Genomic DNA, 23,188 nt, shown 5'->3' with positions numbered 1-23,188 from the left:
TGGCAAGGAAAAATGTGCTATGTGTATCTCATTATATCTCACTATGGTCTGTGGATTTTACACGTTGCAGAAAGAGTCTTTGAGTTGGTATTGCTTAGGTAAACGGAGTCCAGCTAAGGCACTGGACTGGGGCTGAGGTGACCTGGGCTCTGTACCCAGTCCTTCAAAGACTTGCTGCATGATGCCAGACCACTCATTCTATTCCCCCATCTTCAGCTTTACAATGGGAAGTTAAGCATAACTTCCGTAGGTTCTGTAAAGCTCCTGACTGGTAGCAATTCTTGATTTCATAGAAATAATAGGCTCTTTTTTCCCCGTTTGTGAAGGACCATTCAGCACTGCCTGAGCTGTGAGAGAAAAACGGTTGTGAAAACTTCACAGAGGCAGTATTGGGCGACTTACTTGTTGGGCAGCCTGAAGTGGGGAGGACACAAAGCTGACACATAAGCAAATAAACATTTCCAGTCAAATGAGGAGGCAGTGGGTCCAGTCAATCCAATGCAAAGCCATGCGCTAAGTGCTGTCAGTTGAGCTTAAATCGCGTCTCTAATACTGTTGAGAGAGTAACGCGAGCTGCATTTCATTATGTGCCTTTCTAATAATATCTTTTTTTCTTCCCCTTCCCCAGCCTGCTCCAGAGACAACTGGTGAGTTCTGTTTAGAGATCTATTTGTATGCGCGGGAGGCAGTCAACAAAACCAGCTGCTCATAAACATCGCTAGGACAGACACAGATTTATAATTACTGTTATTGTTATTGCATTAATTTTCACACTTCATAAAGATAACAGCAAGGGCTAATGTCCTACCTCACTTGTCTTTCTATTTTTCAGAAATAGATGTAGATGGAGGAATTGATCAAGACATCTTTGACATCAATGAAGGTTTTTTAAAATTCAGATTCTCTTTTAATTTTTTTTGGAGATTTTCGTTACGGTAGCCACAGATCAATACAATAATTGCATGTTAATCTCCTCTTCCCTTTAGCTTTAGGACTAGACCTTTTTGAGGGAGACATCAAACTTGACGGGGTGAGTTCAAATATAAAATATAAAACCATAAATGTATCATTGACTTATGCAGTGTAAAGTATCACTGGCATGGAAATGATTGATGCATCCCGCTCCTACTAACAATAAATGCCGTTTATGTACCAATAGACTGAAAATGTTTGGGGATGGATTTCTACAAAATGTCACAGACAGTGAAGGAGTTGGGTGCATTTGCAGAAACATTACCTAAAATAAGGACGGTTTAGCTATTAGATCAGTATTATTAGCTTCTTGTTTCCTTTACTATGTTTTTTATATTTGAACTTTTAAGACATTCAGCAGCACTGATCATCATCCGGACAAGTTTATATAAAAAATTCTTCATTTATCTGTATAATATTTATTATAAGCCAATTCAATTTACAGACCAGTGCTGCAAAACCTTCATTATATAAGTAGATTCACTAAAACCAATGGAAAAATTAGATCGGTAATACCACATTTTAAATCATCTGTCCAGTATCCCTACCTGATCAATTAAAAAAAATATATATTTACATAGCAAGTTGCATTTCAAAAATATCTAGTAGAAACCCCTGAAGTGTCTTGTACCCCTGAAAGTCGGTAGTGTTTTACTCTCCCTTTTGGTGAATTGCTTTGGCCTGAGCATATCAGTGGAAGCAAGGACAGCACTTGCTAAGGGCACAGGAACAAACCCTTGCATTATGAAAAATTACAAAATTATTAATCTCTGTACAGTTTTCAGGGCTTTAGATCTTAATGCTTCCCACAGGAGCTGAAGCTGTCCTCACACATGCATCAAAGTCTCAGGTAATTTATATGGAGAAAATGCTGCAGAAGTTGGAAACACCGGTAGAAAGGAGTGAAGGGATTTCAAACCCAAGCCTTAGACCTTGAGTGGTCTTCCAAAGTTTTTGAGCTCTCTGATTTCCTCTATGTCTTACATGGACTTGTAGGAGACATACTTTGCTTTAACACTATTGTAGTCCCTGATCCTAAATCACTTCTTACTGATGACTGCATACTTATTTTCTTTCTCAGATGCAGGAACGAAACTCCATCATTGGTGACAACTACCGGTGGCCCCACACTATCCCCTACGTCCTTGATGATAGCCTGGGTACAGTATTTGCCCGTGACAATGTCTGTATGTTGTGTTGATTGAAACGTTAAATACAGATTGATAAAGATACTGTGGCATCCTTTTCTCTTGTAAGTCTACAGCAGGCCATTTCCCACAGCAGGATTGGGCCTGGGTGTGCACAAGCAGGATGTATCATCTTGGGGTTGGTGCTGGCTCTCACCTCCTTTCTTGGATGGTTCTTATCCTGCCATTGCTATGGCCCAGCAGATTGATTTGGTTTTAAAAGCATACGTCTGAGACATGCAACTCTACTAGGCAGAAGAAAAAACAGGGCACTGAAGATCCATTTAAAGCCAAGAAGCTTACCTGGCCATTTACATCATCTATAGCACTGATGGCAAACTGGAATTCTGGCAGACAATGCAGTTTGCAATGGGACATTGCTGAGTCCCCCAGTGTGGGCCAGGGACGCGTCATGGTTTGTCCCTTTGAATCCACCTGGCTGTGGCTCTGCACAGCAGAGGCGAGTGGTGAGGCAGGGAGCTTGAGTTCTTACTGTATACCACATGGGGAGATTGTGCCCTCACTACACAACATGGGGTCATCTTTCTGGTACATGACAGGGAAAAAAAAAATCACCCACCCCCAGTTTAGATTCGGATCTAAAGTGGGTTGAAACCATGCAAGTTGCTTAGAGGAGATGAGATAACTCAGATATAATGTTAGCAGTTCAAGTCCTGGAGAGATTCTGTGAGAGATCTGTAGCCTGCAGTCTGCACTAGATAAAATCTGATGTCTTCATTCCCTATTTATTTAATACTCACTCACATAAATCTCAGCAAAGTAAATGAAATAATTTACAAAATTAAGAACCACGCACTATAGTATTTTATATACTCATCATGTCATATTTTATATACTCATCATGTCATACTTTATACAGAAGTACCAAAGAAAAATTACACGGAAACAGAACAAGAGAGAGATAGAATGTCACAACAGCCTAATTTATGGTTTTAGGTCCCTACTCAGGTCTTGATCCAGCAAAAAGCCTGATTATTTTGATCAAAGATTGCTGGAGAAAGACCCACCTTTAGGATTTGCTCCATACAGACCTATTGGATCAGTATTGACAAGAACACTATTTGCTTTGCAGAAATGAATGCTAAGGGACTCATCCTCAAGGCATTTGAACAGTATCGACTGAAAACCTGTATTGACTTCAAACCTTGGGAAGGGGAGAAGAATTACATATCTGTGTTCAAAGGAAGTGGGTAAGAAGAGTAATGTAAAATAACTTTCATCCTGTTTGGCTTCAGGCTATTTTTATGGCCAGTATTCACTCTAAAACTCATATATCTGATTATAATTTCGTATTTTTGTTGTGTCCATTTTCCCAGTCTTTTTTTAACTGGAAATTGTAGTAGTTTCCAAAACAGGTATTACCTTCGTAGTAATGAAAAATTTCTTGCTGATACTTATTTTTAAATGTAAGAGGAAATCAAATCCTTTAAGAGGTAATTTTCTTGGCATGGTAAAAGATAGCAGAAACAAGCCAATTATTTTCTTGACTCATCTTTGGATATATGGATTATCACCTTCAAATAGTCATTCTTAGTATACCTTAGTTTTTAGGAAAAAAAAATCCCAGCAAAAATATGGTAGCTCTCACTGTGGGACAATGAATTTGTTTGACTATAACAAATGGAATTGCATTTGAACAACGTCACACCAGCATTCAGATATAACAGCAATATTTTTAAATGCTGCCTAGCACTGAGATATTTTACAGACGTTTCACTTTATTTACCTCTTTTGATGAATAGTTATACTATCCCACCTTAGATTTTGCAAAATAAGACCCCAGTAAAGAAGTCAAAATTGCCCCAGCTGCTTCCCTTTCTAAGACAGTCTCTGTCAAAACAGTGCAGCAAGAACAAATATATTCTCCACTCTATGCTGAACCATTTCTCTTTTAGAAAAGGAGATTAGGGAAAGCTTGATAGCCTGGTGAGAAAATTTACTTTCAGAAAATCATTTCCTGAAATGAGAATGCATTCATAAATGGGAAAAGATTTTCTGATAATAAAAATGTTTCCCTTTCCCTTTGGCTTGTTCTGAGATATTTGTAGCAGATAATTGTTTCAAAATTTCTTCAGTCTCTGGCTCTTTATATTTTCTACTCTTCATGCTATATATGACATTGAAACTCAACCTTAAAATATCTATAAGTGGAGACTTAGGGACCAATGCATTTTCCTGTGCTAATGACTCTTCGGCTTTTTGAGCCAAATGGAAAACTCATGTAGTTAAATTTTTTAGTCCTTTGTCACATAAAGTATGCATTGAATTTGCTAATAATTGTACCTGAAGAAGAACCACAATATTTAGCCTATGGCAAGTAAGAGGCCTCTGCACAATGTTTCATTTATATGTCTATTAAAAATAGATGAGTCATGGTGATGAAGAAGACAAGTCATTCTAGGTGGATAACATATCTTGCCCTCACTGCCTGGTGTGTCGCTTGCCCTGAAATGTTTCTATCATCTCAGCTGACACATCCATAAAAAAATTAACGCTCAGCAGCACTTTTTAAAAGATTGGAGCTAAACAGTGCAGTCTTCTGAAAACAGCTGTCCCGTTTCAGTGAGGTAGCTTCAGGCTGTACAAAGAAATTACCATGACTGACCCTGCATTAACTGCCCTTCATTTCACTCCATTCCTCTCTTCTGATGTAACGGGACAAGGTGAAAGGTGGGTAAACCAACCCATTTCCCCTCTGCCATTCCTAATTATTTTTTTTTAATCAGCTAGGACTCTCCTAACTGCAGACTAAAGACCTCAGTCCAGAGGGTACAGTGCAGACAGGAGCACAAAGTTCCTGGCAATACCAGCCGGATTCATGAAGTTTTATTGCACCAAGAAAAAGTTGATAAATAGTCTTTGCCTTTCCAATCTTGGCTTGCGTCTATAAAACAGACAGAGGAGGTGGGGGAACTTTGTGTCAAAAGGATTTGTAGTAGGCCATAAAGTCCTCATCTGGATTATCCTTTTGAATTCAAATGAAGTCAGCTGCCATTTTGTTGTGTTGACTGCCCTGTGTAAAAAATACGTTTCTAGTCTCTGATGTACGTACACAGTGTCATCAACCCCCCACACAGAGAGCCCTCTCCCTGTCCACATTCTTTATCTACCATTCACCAAGCCTTGGCTACTGCCTGTATTATGTTAACAGGTATATATTTATAATGCTAAGTGAGTAGAGGTACATGTAAGGTTTTCTAGCGCACAGCCTTCACCTCACCCTCTATTCAGGTCTATGCATCTGCAGCAGAGGTTAGACCGTGGATCTATTTAAAGACCTTTTCTAGACTCCAGCCTGTGTGCTGAGCAAAATACATGAGGGATGCTTGTGAATCACAGAAATGCAGGAGCATCAGATGTGGCAAGTGCCTGCAGAGCTCACAGAACAGTCTGGGAACCTGCAATGGATGTGTCATTTCTCCCTACTCTTCTCATGAAGAGCAGGACTCATTCAGCAGGAAAACTAGCATGGTGTGGTAGAGTCAAATGCTTAGCAGACAAGGGAGGATCAATGCTGTCTCTAGTATTTCCACATGGAAAATCAGGTTTTCATGGAGCTCTCCTGGGAGGTCACTTCAGCTCTTTGCCACTGTGGCACACAGCAAAGAGAACCCATGCAGAAGTGGATTGATACAGATCCCTGGCTAACCAGCTTGGTGCTGGTAAGTCAAAGTGTCTGTGTGCTGATACTGGTGATCTCTGATACTGTGGGAAATTATTTACTAGCAGGACATTAGCATAAAAATGTGCCTGAAATAAGTGGCTTCGTCGCTACTGATGGCACGCATCTATCTACTTACAGCCCATCTTCCAAAAACAAGGCTGGTGGAATTAATCAAAGCAGGTACTTTCCTGTTCTTCTAGCACCTGATAGAGGAACTAGCAATGCAGAAAGCATTGAATCAGAGGAGATACAGCTCTCACACACTTGAGGAAGCTGGGACTTCCCCCCATTTTCTTCCTTCCTGAAGACACTGCTAATATGGGTTTCCAGGTGCCCATTGCTCTGGAATGCCCTGTCCCACTTACCTAGTTTTATTCTCAGTGCTTGGTGACACAGACCATGTATTCACTCCTTCTGCAGCTGCAGAACGATGGTTGTGTAGGCATTTGGCAGTCTGAAGGCAAGGGGAAGCTGCATCCCCCAGCATTTGGATGCTAATTTTGCCAAGTGTCCTGGATGTGTCTGTAGCCTGCTGTGCACTACGTAGCAGCTGTGAAGCCAGACGCAGCTGCTTTGGTATGAGGTGGACCCAGAAGTGTGATGGACTTCTTAGACTTCTGCACAACACAAGAAAAAGCTGCATAATCGATATGAGGCCTTGTTCAAGGGAAGCCTGTGAAATTATGGATGCCACATGTGCTCCTTCCCAGGTCTCATGCTGTGATTTTAATGAGTAATCAATAGCCAAGGCCTGTGCTGCTTTGTGAAAAGAGAAATACTGGGGAATATGTTGCGCTAATAAGTTACAGGGTTCGAAAGTGCATGGTGTGCTTGTGTTTTTGAATTTCTGGGGTGATAGGGCTGCAAATCCTATGGCATATTTTGTGCCCGATTAATTTTATGGACTTCATTGGGTAAGTGTTGATTTATTTGCTGCATAAAATATCAATTTAAACGTAGCTCTCTGTGCTTGCTAGTTTGTGGACATGGGGTGCCATTTTATTGGCTTGTGCAGATAGCTGACTGACTTTTTTTATCCTTTAATAAAAACTTCCAGCACAGTTGCGGTTTTGCTCTTTCTTGTCAGTGTGTGTCAGCAGCAAATGCCCTAGCGCAGCAGCTCACAAATAGCTAGAAAGAAAAGAGCTTATGAAAAGCACTGTCAAATCCACCAACCTTTTGGAAGGTAAACACAGCCATGCAGAAGCGTGCCTTGCCTGGCAGCCACAGCCCCTCACAAAGCAAAAGGCCAAAACAATAAAGAGAGAAGCAGCTGCAATGGCAGAGGCGAGAATGTGTATGAACCCAGTTGCCCTTAGGATAGGGACAGGCTCAAAGTGCGCTCACAGTCACATACTGTGGTCCAGCTAAAAAATGTTAATTTGCAGTAACTTAATTACTCTAAATTATGTGCCCATAGCCTTTGATGTTCAGCAGAGTAGCAACGAAATCCTGATCGGTTTTCTTCTGTCACAAATAGCTCAACATTTTTCTTCTAAAGAAAACCCATTAAAAATAGTAGAGCCAGAGCGGGGGAACTGCTTGTTCATCGAAACAGAGCTAAATGCAAGAGGAAAGGATCTGGTAAGGAACAGATCAATGAAAAAGCGCTCTCTGTAGCAAAATGTAACTTCAACGCTCAAGTTAAAAATACACCTGTTGAACAGATTGATTCTGGAGTTCACGTGGTGTGGGGATGGTATGTATCTCACAGACAGCCCTCATTTTATTTCAATGCTAGCTGCTGGTCCTCAGTGGGAAACCGCCAAGAGGGGTTGCAGCAGCTCTCCATCGGAGCCAACTGTGACAGGATCGGGACAATCCAGCACGAGTTCCTGCATGCCCTGGGATTCTGGCATGAGCAGTCACGGTTCGACCGGGACGACTATGTGTCCATCATCTGGGACAGGATTCAGCCTGGTCAGTTACTCCCCTGCTTTTCCTTTTAGGCTCTGGTGTTAGGGGGTTTAGCTGTGGAACATCCCTTCCAGCCATCCTTCGGTGGTCACACTATTCTCTTACCCGGACTTATTTTTCAAAGCCAGCATATCAATAAATTAAAAATCAAGCGATATCTATTTGGGACAGAAAGCCTCCTTTGTTGTTGCTGTGGTTGTTCCTTGTGCCACGGCAGTTCCCAGAGCCCTAACTAGAGATCTGAGTCCTGTTATGCTACATGTTGTACAGCAGAGCAGCAGAAGAGAATAATTTAGTTGTTTAAATGAATACTCTAAAAGCACTGTTACTCTGGGACCCCTTAACAAAACAAAATTAAAACAAACAAAAAAAACCACTCTGAAAAACCCAGTGCGACCAAAGCCAGTAGAAAATCTCCAGTGAAAACCCCGGTCGTCCTCTTTCTCCCTGGCCACTACACCCGGTGTGGGCAGCAGAGCTGAGACAGCGGAGCATGCAGAGAGGGTGTGCAGGCAGGAGAGACCCCTTTCAGGCTTCCCACCACACGAGTGGTTGCTTTAGCCATGCAGCTTGTGAATGTAAGTGTTGGCGTATTTGGCACAAGCCTGAGAGCTGGCACAGGGTTCCTCGGGACTCTGCTTGGTCTCTGCCTCTTCAGCTTGCCGTCGTCCTCTGTGACTTTCAGGCAGTTCAAAAACAAAGTTATAGATGCAGACTTGATGCTTTCCTAACACAGGTACACACAGAAGACTGAAAAAAATAGATAATGATTAAATCTAATGCATTCTTATTTAGTTGTGATCAATAGGCAGGTGCACGTGCAAGTATATATTACAGAAAATGACTCTTAGACTCTGTTACTTGATTTCCATTATATTTTGCTGACTCTAATGACAAGTTGTGCTATTATTAGCCCTTTGAAATTGCTGCAGCTTTTTTACACTGACCAGAATATAGTTACTGTATTTTGACTAATTTAAAACATTTAAAACTTTACCTTCCATTGGGTAGTTAGTAATGGTTTTTTGCTCATACTCCAGAAAATATCTGTACAGTTAAATTCTGGAAGCTTATCTAATGACAACTTTAACTTGTTTATTGCAAGCTAAAATGACCAGCAATTAAATATCAGAGAATACAGATTAGAAACAGGGAGGCATTACAGTTGCAAATTGCATTAATTTGAGTACTGAAACAGTATCTCCACTTTTGGGTATCACAAACCCATCAAAGTTTATGGGTAGTTTCATGGGGAAAAGATTTCTGGTAGCAAAAAGCTTTCCTTCATCCAGCGGAAGTCATCATGTTATGTTCCAGTGGCTGAAAGAAGAAAGTAAATAACTCTAGACTAGAAATAAACTAGTTTGTATACAGAGTAAGTACAAGTGAATGACAACAAAAAAATACTTGGGGATCTGATGGATTCTCTGTCACTTTGAGCCTATACATCAAAACTTGGTCTTCTTGGGCAACAAACAATCTTTCCTTTTATTTTTCCTGTTTAGGCAAAGATCATAATTTCATAAAATATGATGATACAACATCAGACTCCCTGAATGTTCCCTATGACTATACTTCTGTGATGCACTATAGCCAAAATGCATTCAGAAATGGAACTGAACCCACCATCATCACTAACATACCAGACTTCATGGATGTAATAGGACAGCGAATGGATTTCAGTGATTATGATCTCCAGAAACTGAACCGGCTGTACAATTGCTGTAAGTTTCTCCACTTCTTTTAATTTTTTTTGCTTCTGGCATTTGAAATAAATAAGGGTGATACATACATGCTGGACTCATCCAGGCACAAGTGAAAGAGATGCTATTGTATTTGGAGAAGTGAATTGTGTTAACAACACCAGAAATAACGGTATAGCTAGAAATAACATAGCCCTCCTGCAGAAACACTGCTGTGTAGCAGAGTTTTCTGTTCAATTTTATCTGACCTTTAGTTAAAACCCAGCTTCTCTCAGCAGCTGATTTTTGTTCATCCCTTGGGTGGCTGTTTAAAACTTGTGCTTCTGCACAAAGCTTTTTGGTCCCCCCCCCGCCCTGTTATTCCACAGTTGTTACTCAGATACTGTACAGAAATGCGTATCTTTGCTGTGGCTATCATACCTACCCCGCTCTCACACAATCTGTGAGACAGTGTGTGTGTTCATGCAAATAGGGTACAGATGCTGTTGTGAAGAAAATGTGAGCTTCTGAAATTTGTATTTTTAATTTCAAACCCAGTCTCTTTCAAAAGTGGTCAGAGGAGTTATTTTGCTCATGTGGGATTTATTCTGGAAAGTTGGGTGAAAGTAAGAGACAGAGAAATATAGATAATTCTATTACAAAACTGGAATATAATTCTATAATTGGGACTGCATCAAATGTGCCCTGGCACTCAGATGAAAACTTAATTCACTGCCTCAGTATCCCAAGTAGTGAGCACTGGTTTACAATTATATTTTAAGCCTCATTATACAGATACCGTAAATAATTATCAAACCATTTTATTAAAACAGCGCAATTTTTTGAGCATACGATTCTGATGAAAATATTTCTGTTCATGTAGGTCTAAACTGAACACACACTTATGTGCAGCCTTAGCTTCTAGCACTTGGCGTACAGTCAGTTAGATGTTATAGAAGTACTTACAGCTAAGGATATCTTCAACAGTGGATGGGGTCCTTCTTCCTCTCCATTAATCTTATATACTTTACAGCATTCTCATATATTACATAAATACTTCATGATATTTTAACTTCATTCTTAACCCATAGGCACATTCCCCAAGTGAAACAAGCCCCAGTCCTGTTGAAATTAGTGACAAAACAGCCACCACCTCCAGTGCAATCAGGATCTGCCCTGCTCCCCAGTCTGTCCCTTGGCTTTGTATAGTATGCACGATATTCGCAGAGCCATAAGTGGTCTTCAGATCACCCATCATTTGCCTAAGGCCCCTGTGCCCGGGAGGACGGGTGCTTCACAGGTCCCAGCCCTCACCCCCCCGGCTGCTAGACTGATCCTTTCAGGTTAGATGGAAGACTGAGAATGCCAAACATCGTTTGGATGGCAGATATCCTCCCAGAGGAATCAAAAGGTTAATTCTGTTGTTGAACATGACTTAAGGAAAAGTTTAAGCTGAATTTCTGCTAAAGGCCTGTGTGGTTAGGAAATTGCATTAAAAATGGGAAACTCGGTTCTTAAATTGAAAAAAACCAACCCACTGCATAAGAAATCCTGACTGATACTTCAGTGCTGTTCTGATCTCTTCAGAACTGTCTTTCAGGCCATATGATAACAGTAGATTTTAGTCTGCTTTCCCCTTCTAGCGTATTACTTAACAGAACTGACCATGAGGTTTTCCTCAGCCACTGGACGTTAGTACTCAGCACTCATCCCCCATATATTTTCTTCCAAGTCCAGCCTTTCACTATGTACCAAGAAAGTATCTGGCTTTTGGTGCAGGTGGAGCTCAAAACCTGCCTCAAGCAGTGCCCCCTTCCCCTATTTCAGGAATTAATCTAAGAAATACATCGTAAGCTATTGGGTCTTGCTTTTTTCTCTTCCTGTCATTCAGGTCACCGCTCCATGCCAGCCAGCATTTTCTAATTAAGGTAGTTAGGCTACTTCTTTCCTGTTTGGGAAAATCGATTTCATATTTTGTTTTATATTTTGATTTCAAATAGCTCTTTCATCTAATAATTCTCTGTTTTTCTTACCTTCTTGCTGACACCCTAGCTGGGTTGTTTTTTTTTTTTTCTTTCTCCAGCAGTCAATATAACATTCACTGTGAAAATCTTTTCTTGTTTTTTACAACATCATACCAATACTGTATCTTAAAAGGTATCAGTCATACAACACTTCTGATAGCCTTGCAACCTCTAGAGGATTGTTAGCTTTCTATGAGGACAGTACAAAACATCTCAGCAGTACAACTGATTTGGCAGCGGTTCATACTGAAGTGCTTCCCTGAGCTACAGCTGAAGTGAAGCATTTGGCATGCCATTGAGGTTGATTTTTGTGATACTCAAGGTCCTTTCTGTGGTGCAGTTAAACCTTTAAACCTGCCACAATATTTTACAAATAGTTTGAAAAGCAATGGGAAACAAAACTAATAACAGGGATAAACGTGGACTGTGTCTTCCCTCACCCATCCAGGGTTTGCTTTAGACAGAGAAAACATTTCATACAGTGTTTTTCCTTTCCTAGTCAACTGTGCAGTCTTCCTTCACTTAATTTTTCACTTGTTATATGCAAGACATTTTAAAAATTTGTATGAGATGAGATATCCACTGGTCCCAAATGTACCTTTGCCAATGTTTTTTTCAATTCAGCATTTTGAAAGTCAGGGTTTGCTTATTGCAGTGAAATAACTTCTGCTCTACCATATTTCAGAATAAGCACTCCAACTGATATGTTAGTGAACTTTTATCAAAATCTGTGGCCATGTGTGGACTGGCCCAAAGAAAGCAGAGGAATGAGTGGGAAGTCTCAGGACCTTTTGACTATGTGAAGGTTGGTGGGTTGGGGCTAGTATTAGTGTTCCTTTTAGAAATAAAAGATGCGATATGATAATTAGCTGGCACCCTCCTGTGCTTGCTAAGTGCCCAAAGTGGTCCTGATGACATCTTATTAATGTCAATGTTAATCGCCAAATGCTTTGAGTTTCTGAACATCATACCTATGAATATTGATGGTATTTGAAGCCACTGATTATTTGGTGTCTGCATTTAGTTTTCTCTGCTCTTGGCTTTGGACATTCAGAATTAAAATGATTAAAATGTATGTCGTGTAATACAGATTCTTTTTTATTTTTTTTTAATGTTATAGCCTCCTCCCTAAGTTTCATGGATACATGCAGTTTTGAACTTGAAAATATATGTGGCATGATTCAAAGTTCAGATGATAACAGTGATTGGCAGCGTTTGTCTCAGGTTCCTGCTGGGCCAAATACTGATCACACTAATATGGGAGAATGCAAAGGTATGAGAAAAAACTGTTCTTATCTCTCTGGGAAGTATTTTCTGCAGAGGCATGCGAGTTGACTTCGATCTCGGCCTTGTTCTCTTTTTATTTGTTGACAAATTACAGTTTATTTTTTAACCAAGCAACATAAATCTACATACTTAGGGACATCATGTGATACGTTCAATTTTTCTCCTTATTTGAGAAGATTGAATGTCCTTATCTCTTTTGATCTGTTTTCTAGTTTTAGTGTCACATCCTGATACGAGAACTATATAAATTTTCTAATCTATAGCACAGGCACACCAGAAAGACTGCTGCTTTTCTGAATAATTGCTCAGTAAGTCTTTGGAAAGGATTGGGATTTAGAAATTATGTATATTATGAGGGCTCAGGTGAACAATTAATTGAGAATATAGCCAGTTGTGTCTGAACCTGTCAGAGAAAATTGCATGAGTTCAGGAGCTTAAACCAGTCCTCCAGAGAGAGAGTCAACTGTGAATTACTGGCACTGGGTAAAGAGAACAAGCCCATGCTTTTGAGTACAAATTGCTAGAGAGAGCCAAATGAGGAGAGAAGTTGCAAGGAGAACAGTTCTGCCTTGGGACAATGTGAACAGGTAACAGTCCTCAGTCTGAGGATTTGTACAGGAACTACTTTACCCTGACTTGACCGTGTCTCCTAGTGTTACTACAGTTCAGTGTTAAGAATACCGGTACGCCAGGAAAATTTTGTTTTCTCTCTCCTCTACCATTCATTTCTCATTGACTTTTGACAGATTCTGGCTACTTCATGCATTTCAACACCAGTGCTGGAGCAGGGGGAAGCACAGCTATCCTGGAGAGCCGAATTCTGTATCCCAAAAGGGGCTTTCAGTGCTTACAATTCTATTTCTATAACAGCGGTCACGAAAGCGACCGGCTGTATGTCTGGGTCAGGGAGTATACTTCAGCCCATCCGAATGGTACTTTGAGACTCATTGAAGAGATAAAAGGTATGGAATAAAACTGCATTTTGGTTTAATCTATATGCAATATCCTTTTCAAAGTACTGGGGGAAAATACTGTAGCAAAGTGACTCATCTCCTAGCGTTATTGTTTGGCTTCTTTTCTAACTATGTAATTGATTCTCTGCTGGTGAAATTATGCTTGATGGATCCTCAGTCAGCTGTTTCCCTAGAATATAATCAATAACCACAAATTACAAACTCTTGGGTTATCAATATAGTTTTTCTCACCAAAATAGCTAAAATTCCATGAGTAGTCATTTTAACTGTTCTAGAATTGCTGGTATCAATAGCAACAGATGAAGTTGGTCATTAGAGTAAATTACAATGAATAAGAAAGTAATAATAAAGAAATGGAAAGTGTAAGTTCATTCCCTGGAATACCTAACATACAAGTTTAAAAAAGGTAAATAAAATTTAACTTACTTTTTAAACAAGCTTTGAAACGACTTAACTGAAATACATGGGCAGCAGATCATGATTTGAGTGGTAGTTTGAAGAAAATTAAGTTCTTGTGGTTTTAGGAGCCTACAGAACGAGCAACTGAGGTCAGTTAATGGACAAGACCTCTTTAAGCTAGAATTGCCAAAGGCATCTTATGATTAAATTACTTTCTCAAATATTTAACTATTACTTGGTCTCCTTTACAGCTACACTAGTTCAGTCTTCTGGTTACATAAGGGTCTGAGAAAGTTCTTTTGCTAAATAGGTATCGAGTCCACTCTTCTGCCTCTTTTTGTCCCTTTATGCTCAGCTACTGCTCACACCTGTTTTTCTTTTCTTTTTTCCACTCTTTTCTTCACCCTGATATTTTCATCATCCCCGTGTGCCGTCAGGAATCCTTAACATATCGGGGCTGCTGAGGCAGATGTAGATTTTAGATCAGTCTGAGTCCTCCAAACCCTTTCGAACCCTACTTTGAAGCCAAGATTAATTTCTCCATGCTTCAGCCTTCTTCACAAATACTTTCATGTATATTAGGTCCCATCTCCCATTCCTGCTTTCTCAAGTCCGTAATTTCCTTTTAAGTCTCTGATCTCATATGTGTGTGTGTGTGTGTCCAAATGGGCACCCACTTTGACAATCTCTGGTAAAACTTTCAGGAGTGGTTTAAGATTAGTTTTTCCCCCAAGCTGTTTCACTTCTCTCGTGTGAGAAGTTACGCTCACCAGTGCAGTCAACAAACTGGAAGAAACAGTGACACTACAGCCCTTTCCAGCCACGATCTAACGTGCTGGCTGAGCTGCTCATGGGTTTGCACTGAACCACCATGCTCAAGAGGCTGAGGGACAAGCCCTGAATCCTTTCTGCTGGACTGTGGCAGCTGCAGCTGCCTTCAGCTGGGAGCAGGGGAGGCTGTGGGAGCGGGACATTTTACAGCACAGTAGCTGATCTGCTCATTGAACGTGAGTCAGAAACCCCAGTCTTGCATATCATCTGTGCAGTTAAAAAAGCCTTTAGTTTATGCAGAAGGCAATTTCATGGAAACCAGTAGGGTGGTTTTGTTCTTGTTTCTGGGTTTGTTTTTTTCCCCTCCTAATTATAACGGTAATGAAGAATGGCAAGAAATTAAGACTTGTATCTGAGATCCATTGTGTTGTGTTTAGAATCATTAGGGAAGTGAAGCGTGAGTTCTGTACCTGGGATTGGCACCGCTTATTCCATAAATGCAGCTGAAAGTCTGGTCTTCCATGCTGGTGAACATAAACCAGGCAGCAAAAGAAACTGTTTTGCTGCACACACTGTTAACAAAGGATGTCCTACTTTCACCTGCCTTACGAGGCCGCTGTGCAGAGGTCTCTGCTTTTGCGTACACTGCTCTTGGAGTCAAGTGGAATTTGCTAGTGCAGGCACTTTTGGATGCAACATCAGACTCGCAGTGAGGTTTTATCACATGAAGTAGGTTTTGCAAATGACTGGCTTTAATTTGAACTTAGTACCATTAATCATTTGATGGGTGAATAGTGCTTCTGCATAGGCAAACTTCCAACAAGCCTTTTAAATATACAAATCTTGTAGTTCTAGGCTCCCAGAATCCTCTGTAGCATTTTTCGTTGAGACATGTTGTTACTCAGTTATTTGAATATACTTTTCTCTGATTTTTTTTTCTTTTTAATAATACAGGTGACAGCCATCTTTGTGCATTTGATTATCACATTTATACTAATTTAATGCAGTGTTCTTTAAAACTATAAAAGAAAAAGCAGTCTTAAAACCCATTAACATTGTTTTCTCTCAAAGAGCTGCTATGCATATTAAATCTGTTGAAAAACTGCATTGAGAAAATATGATATTGCAGTGAAAATGTAACATCTACAGGAGAAATATTCCATCATGTCAGTACCAGCGGAAATGAGAAGTTCTTACATAGTGTCGATATAGGATCTGTAGACCTGTGCAGTGTTTGACTCTATTGCTTACTCAGAAATCCCTACCCTTGTTTTTCAGGTTCACCTGCGAGTTACTGGCAGCTCCATCACGTTTCTTTGAATGTCACAAGTAAATTCCGGGTTGTGTTTCAAGGCACGAGAGGAAGTGGCTTATCAAAGGGAGGCCTCTCTATTGATGACATCAACTTGTCAGAGACTCAGTGTCCCCACCACGTCTGGCATATCAGAAATTTCACACATCTCCTCAATACAAGTCCAGCAGGGACAGCAGGAAGAATATACAGTCCACCTTTTTACTCTAGTAAAGGATATGCTTTTCAGGTCAGCTTGTATGTAAATGGTACTGCCAATAACCCATTTAATTTAGCAATGTACTTGTACTTGATTTCTGGAGCAAATGATGATCAGTTGCAATGGCCTTGTGCATGGCAACAAGGTACCATGACTCTGCTTGACCAGCATCCCGATATTCGCCAACGGATGTCAAACCAAAGAAGTATAACAACCGACCCTCTGAAATTATCAGGTTAGTTAAAATCAGACGTGCTATTCAGCCAAAAGATAAGGAGTCAAATTTTCTGTTTGTGTACGTTAGTGCAGGTTTTTTTAGCTTCTGGAATGTTTCATTTGTTTACAGCAACGATATAATTGATCCACAGAAAAGAAAAAAATTGAACATACAAGTAGGTTAAGCTGGGACCGTGGATTTCAAAGTTGATTTGCATAAGAAACAGGTGGATGATCCACTCCTAAAATTTCTTTCATATGCTCTGTGAAAATGCATTTATATCTGCTTTAATGAGAATGGAAGTTTTCCAGAAAGCTTGAAAAGAAAAATACTGAATTAACAATATGCAGAGTTCAAACCAGATAAAAGTGCAGCTATTAAATCCCCTCCCTTCTTGTAAAAAGTACAGTGGTGTCAGCACAAATCTCCAGCTGGACAAAGTACTGATTCATATTATGTAATCTGTACTCGTTCAAGGTGTGAGAAGATAAGGAGCAATTGTCCACAATAACTTGGAAAGGAGGCAGTTGAGGTAAAGATGTAACTCTGAGAAATGGTAGGAATCTCTATAAAGAGAGATATTAGCGAAACCCCCTATATTCATCATTGGATAAAGTTTGGATTTAAGCCAAAATGACTTTCTGCATCAATATAAGGGTTTTGCCAAAAGAAACCACCTTCACCACTGAATTAGTTTCCTGGGCTTTCAGACCATAACATTAGTCAAGGAAGGAAGGCACAAAAATGTCTAATTCACAGTATTATTTTTAAAATTTATGATTTACATTCATTTTTCTATGACACTGTCTCTACGTGAAAACAGTGTGGGTAATCTAGAAAGACTAAATGGTCTCCCCTGTAAATGAAAGGTGCATCACACCAGGTCCTCCATAGATGGTTGATATTTTCCCTGTGCTCTCTGCTATTATGGCCACAGTGCTCAGCCCTTTTCCTTCCCTGACCCTGTGGATGTGCAGTCTGTTGACACTCTGCTCCTTCTCCCTCGTTTATTCATGTATTGCTAGTAGTCCCAGATTCCCAAGAGAAGCCTTGAAACTCCTATCCTTTCTCTAACCAGCAGAGGTGTTGGAGCAGGCAGTTTCTTCTCCCTCTGTCAGATACTTTCATAGGCAATCAGGCTCAGCTTTGAGATTTAGAAGAAGGTTTGATAGAGGGGGCATCAATGGCCTGTGACAATTCGGGTTGTTCAGGTACCCTCTGCCCTACATACACATCAAGAGATGCCTCTTTTTTGAGAAGCACCGAATTAATTCATTTTACACGATTCATGTGCTATTCATCTTCTTGCCCACTATGCTTTAAAAGAACTAAAAAGACAGTACAACAGGTTGTCAACTAGCTCTCCAGTAACCTCATCTCCAGCAGGCTCTTTTCTCAATACCTCAGGCTAAACCAAGCCATTGAAGATCTCCGTTGTCTTGTGCATCTCATCATTATGGAATCTTAGGCAAAAAAATCTGCAAATATTGTAGGCAGGTTCAGCATTGCTCCTACTCTTTGAATTTCAGGTAATTTATTGTCTTCTCCATATTCATGAAATCCATGAGCAACTAAGCAGAAGCAGGCAAAGTAGGACCCGGCCTGTCTTTGTTGTTGAGAGAAGCCTCAGTACTAATTTGCAGCAGAGATTATCTGAGAAGGAAGGGACCCTATTGAGAAAGAAATCCAGAGTGGTCCCACACTCACATTCAGTTGCTTTGTTTGTTTTTTTTCCCCAGATTCCTCATCATCTTATTTTTGGGATAGGCCAGATAAAGTGGGATCCGTAGCAACTTTTCCCAATGGAACCGCATTCATGAGAGGTCCAGGAAGTGGAACGAGTGCATTTTTAACTCATCAGAGACTTAGAAGCCGCAACTTTATTAAAGAAGACAGTGTTTATATTCTTTTAACAATGGAAGGTATGTAAATATAGCTGATATTCTTTACGATACAGTAAACATGGAGTGTCACATACTTACTAAGTCACTAGTGCTGTAGATATAAATACACATGATGTACTTTGCAAATGAGCAGTTTTGGAACTACGCATGTATCTAAAGTCAAATCATATGTTTGAATAAATTTGTGGATAGGTACGTGCACTGTATAATTCCTTTATCTCATGTGAAGTTGTATAAAATGATGCTAATCCTGTGCAAATTATTTTGAATAGAGTACTTTGAATAAAATTGCCTATTTCTGAAAAAATCTAGAGGACATTTCCAAATACATCATGCTTCTGAAAGGTAAAAAAGACTATTTATCCATTATACTGGTGGACAGGCTCTTTGCTCTTTACTATTAGAACTTATCATTAGAATAAGAGGAAAAATAACAGGACGTAAAGACCTTATTTCTTGTGTTTTTATCATGCAGATATATCACACCTACTATCAACTCAGCCAAGTGTTTCACCCACCTTTGTTGTGAGTACGCCCAGTGCCAACACCAAGCCTACCACTATGTCTACCACCACCACAACACCCATCACAACAGCCTCTGTCACCCTGACTGAAAAGCCGGAGATAGAGGTTCCCAACTACTGCCCAGACAACCCTTGTGAAAATGATGGAGTCTGCGTTATAGTAGATAGAGCACCAGTGTGCAGGTAACTGTCTTTATTCACTCTCAAATGCAATTTCAGGATGAGTAATGAAAGTTTCTAGTAGAATAAATCTTTGTTCCTAATGAGAGGAAAGACTATAGCTGATTAAGGCAAATATTTCCAATGACTACTGCGAGACTAAACTTATGACCAGTTTGGGCAACAAAGCTCCTAACCTCAGCATTTGACCATTTTGAAGTACTCTGCTTGACTTTTCTGTAGATTATATTTTAAACATGTTTATCATTTTCAGTAATGTATTAGTCCAATGTTTTAAAATGGACTGTGCATCTCCTTAGAAGTCCCTATAGCAAAATTAGAAGAGTTAAATATAAATGCAGTTGAAACAAAAGAGCATTTATATCAGTAGGCAAAATGTTTAATACTTCTCAGGCAGGAAGCAGCACAGACATTTTAGAATTTGATTCAGAAATATCATGTAGTGCAAATTATGACCATGAATTACCAGAGTGTAGTTGCTTGCCTTTGAAACCAGCAATGAAGGCTGAGGACTAAAAAGATTGTTTGCTCTGCAAGAAAATTAATATCAACTTTTATTTAATTCTCTGTGGATAGATTTATGTAACCCACCTGGCTGACTAGCATTGTTCCAGCTCTCAAACAAGCTTTAAGTCTGAAGATAGTAACCTTATGTGATGCTGTGCCAGGGCAGGTAGACTGGGGGAGTGCTGTGAGGCAAACGCCTAAATGCTGAGAGCAACAAGACTCAGGATGACTCCTTAAATGTTATATCTCTCCATTTAGAAACCTTTTAAGAAACAATTCTTGTGCAACCCATCAGAAGCAGGTCACAAATATGAGTAAATGTCGTGGAGCTGTTCCAAGAAGACAAAAAAAGTTAAGCTGAATGTTATGCCTGATTTCGAAATTATGGAAGGAGAACATTTATTTTCTGACATCTCTGGACTATTTGAAGCTCTAGTGCCTATGTAATCTACTTTCCATCCTAGACAAGTGTATGACCAGCAGTCAGTTTCCACTCCGATTTTGTACTGGGAAACGAGGGGGAATGTGATACAGAACTCTGTTTAAGCTGGATCACATGAAGTCCCCCAACAGTCAGTACCTTTGCAGCGCACTCCAAATTGACTCATTTTCAGGGTTGAGGGTAGTTCTGAGTAAATGGCTTAGGAACTAGAAAAACAATACATAAGAAACAACCAGGCTTAGAAAGATAGGGACAGGTGTGTATTCAGCGGTACTGCACATATATTTTTTTTCAGTTAGATCATTGGGACCCTCATATGCTCACTATAAAAAGGTTCAGAGCTGATTGTGATGCTGGATAAGGTGAAGGAATCAAGGCCTGGAGGTTCTTTTTAGTCCTAAAACCAGACAGCTGCTAGGATCTTAATTTCTTTTCTTACTGTCTTCTTGGGGGAGGGCAGAGGCAGCTCATACAAGTTCTTTAAATTTGACAATAAGCCCCTTCTGGCAATGAGAAGGTCTGATCAGAACATACCACATCTACTAGTTGAGAAGCACTGAGCAGGGAAAGGGGAATATGGTGGGAACACCTTCGGCTGGCTCAGTCCTTGAACTGGGGAATTCCTGCACCTAAACTTTGGTTCAGCTGCTGTCTGGTCAGAGGCGCCTTGAGAGTCTGGTGCGTGGTCTCCATCCCATTTATCTCACAGGTTCGCATTGCTGCATAAGGTGAGCTTAGAATTAAAAGCAAAGCACACGTGAGGAAACAGGTGGATGAAGTTTTCTGGAGGGTGGTAAATGTGGCTTGATTGGATAAAAACAGCAGTGTAAAGCTTCTGGACTACTTGCCCTAAGGAGCTTATTCAACTCCTTCTTATAAAGGATTTTTTAAATTGACTGAGTGAAGAAGATAGAAGGGCTTTGTGTAAAAGCTGAGCATGACAAAAGGCAGAACTGCATCAGGATACGAGGCTAATTAGTAATAGTTGAAGCAAATATTACATGACAGCGGTCCTAGTGACAGGTATCAGTTTCATGCAGCAGAAAGTGAGTTTTCTATCATCAAGAGAAGTGCTATAAACTTCAAGGAAAAAGCAGCAGATAAGTGAACTGACTGATCCAGACAGCATCCCTATTGGTAGCAAAAGACAACCATTCTGTAGCAGCAGCTCTATAGATCAGCTGCGGCCAAGCGTTAAGCAGTCAAAAGGATCAGGATAGCGCTTGGGATTTCTGGCAAAGGCTCTCTGTAAAGACATGACCTGTAAAAGAGCAGGAAGCTGAAGGAAGCACATCCGGATGTGTAAGGACAGTGGGCCACTCAAGACAACTTTAAAATAGAAGTCCATTTTAAGATAACTTCATTATGCCTTGGGATATAGAAACAGTACATCAGAGATGCCGTTTTTCTCAAGTAGACCTTTTCATGCCTTTAATCTTTAGGTGATAGCACATGTTTGTTCTTTTACTTTCTAGATGTCCAGCCGGTGACAACTGGTGGTACATGGGAGAAAAGTGTGAAAGGAGAGGCTCCACTCACGAAAATACTGTCATAGTTGTTTCTTCAACCATAGCTGTATTTGTTGTAATGCTTATTGTCACTATCACAACTGCAGTGTGCCTTAAAAAGAAATACAGCCAAGGAAAGGAAAATGTGGAGAGCCTGACTCTAGAAGTAGTAAGTATTTTGCCTCTTTCAACAAATATATACACACGTACATATATCTCTATATATTTACTAAAAAGTAACAATCAAATTCAGTAAGAAATAAATTGGAAGATGTCACATTTTTGAAGTCTGAAGACTCCAGCTTAGGAATTAAAGAGCTCCATTAAGTGCTGCTAATTTATCAAACACCAAAAAGCCACTTCATTCCAAACCTGCTCTCCTCCTCCACCCCCCCCCAATCTTAGTGCCCCAATGACAGCCTACATTGAATGGGAGAGTATGAACAAAGGGGCTCATTTTCAATTTGTAACTAAACTGTGTTTTCTGCTCATCTATTACTGCTTTTTCTACTAAAGATCTCCCCTTAAAACACCTGGATATGGTGCTAAAAAACCCAACCCAAAATGTCAAAACGAAAAGCAAATCTAAAAATTCCCTATTCAATAGCCATTTTTTATGCAAGGAACAAATCAGCCATGGAAATAATGACTTAGGGAGAGGTAAAAGAAAACAGCAGGTTAAAATTATCTGAATGAATGGATCAGAAAGGCCATGTAGTGAATAGCAGCAGCATTTGGGCAGGTTTTGATAGGAAATTTCACGAAGTCCGAGGCATATGGACTCTTAGTTTAAATAGAGACTTAAACTTGGAAATAGCAAGAGTGACATAGCTTAGAGGGACTCACAAGGCCCAGGAGAAATTTTGTAAGCAAATTGAGGAGGAATGGCCTTCCAGACAGCAGAGTTCCATTTTTAATTTTGTACTAATATTCTTTGTGTGATATCCTGTTGAGGTGCAGTACTTCTGTGCAATGCCAGATACTTGACACTGTTACTTTATGACCTTCCAATAAATAATTTTGGTTTCTTTGCAAGTAACAGTCTTACATTATACACATACTTCCCTTCCCTACACACTTTTAAAATGTGGGTTTGGTTTTTTTGTTCTTCCCATTTAGAGTAAAACATCCTTCTGGAGATAATGCAAACAAGCATCAATGACACAAGATGAACATCACTGGAAAACCACAATGACATCATCATTATTTGTATTACTCTTGTCTCAACCATCACAATAAAGGTTTGTAAAGTAAAATACTGTGCTAAAGTCAGTGAAGTGTCCGACAGTGTTGTATATCACCATGCAATGGAGAAAAATGGAAATATATTGTGTGATGTGCCTGCCCTGTCCTTTAAGTCTACCTGAACATGAAGAAAATGTGTAAAACTGCACCCTGACTTTCAATCAACACAGTGAAGTCTAGGTTTGCTATCTTATCATGATACAGATGTCTATAATAAAAGGGAGCTGGACCCTGTAATCATGGGGTACCCGG

The 23,188-nt window shown here is 40.0% G+C and overlaps 1 protein-coding gene across 1 annotated transcript in view; it reads left to right on the top strand.

Moving 5' to 3' along the window:
- Positions 1 to 22,920, top strand: part of MEP1B (meprin A subunit beta) — a 30,656-nt gene extending 7,736 nt beyond the window's left edge. The window contains exons 2-15 of the mRNA XM_041123214.1: positions 629 to 647; positions 833 to 883; positions 987 to 1,030; positions 2,054 to 2,132; positions 3,253 to 3,370; positions 7,586 to 7,764; positions 9,267 to 9,485; positions 12,588 to 12,740; positions 13,501 to 13,716; positions 16,177 to 16,644; positions 18,366 to 18,548; positions 19,006 to 19,237; positions 21,659 to 21,860; positions 22,811 to 22,920. Of these exons, the coding sequence (XP_040979148.1) occupies positions 629 to 647; positions 833 to 883; positions 987 to 1,030; positions 2,054 to 2,132; positions 3,253 to 3,370; positions 7,586 to 7,764; positions 9,267 to 9,485; positions 12,588 to 12,740; positions 13,501 to 13,716; positions 16,177 to 16,644; positions 18,366 to 18,548; positions 19,006 to 19,237; positions 21,659 to 21,860; positions 22,811 to 22,834 (2,187 nt within the window). The 3' untranslated portion in view covers positions 22,835 to 22,920. The remainder of the gene's footprint in view (positions 1 to 628; positions 648 to 832; positions 884 to 986; positions 1,031 to 2,053; positions 2,133 to 3,252; positions 3,371 to 7,585; positions 7,765 to 9,266; positions 9,486 to 12,587; positions 12,741 to 13,500; positions 13,717 to 16,176; positions 16,645 to 18,365; positions 18,549 to 19,005; positions 19,238 to 21,658; positions 21,861 to 22,810) is intronic.
- Positions 22,921 to 23,188: the final 268 nt, after the last annotated feature.

The sequence above is a fragment of the Aquila chrysaetos genome, chromosome 4 (assembly GCF_900496995.4).
Source record: "Aquila chrysaetos chrysaetos chromosome 4, bAquChr1.4, whole genome shotgun sequence".
In the NCBI taxonomy this organism is placed as follows: Eukaryota; Metazoa; Chordata; class Aves; order Accipitriformes; family Accipitridae; genus Aquila; species Aquila chrysaetos.
This window is presented reverse-complemented; position numbering and strand designations above follow the sequence as displayed.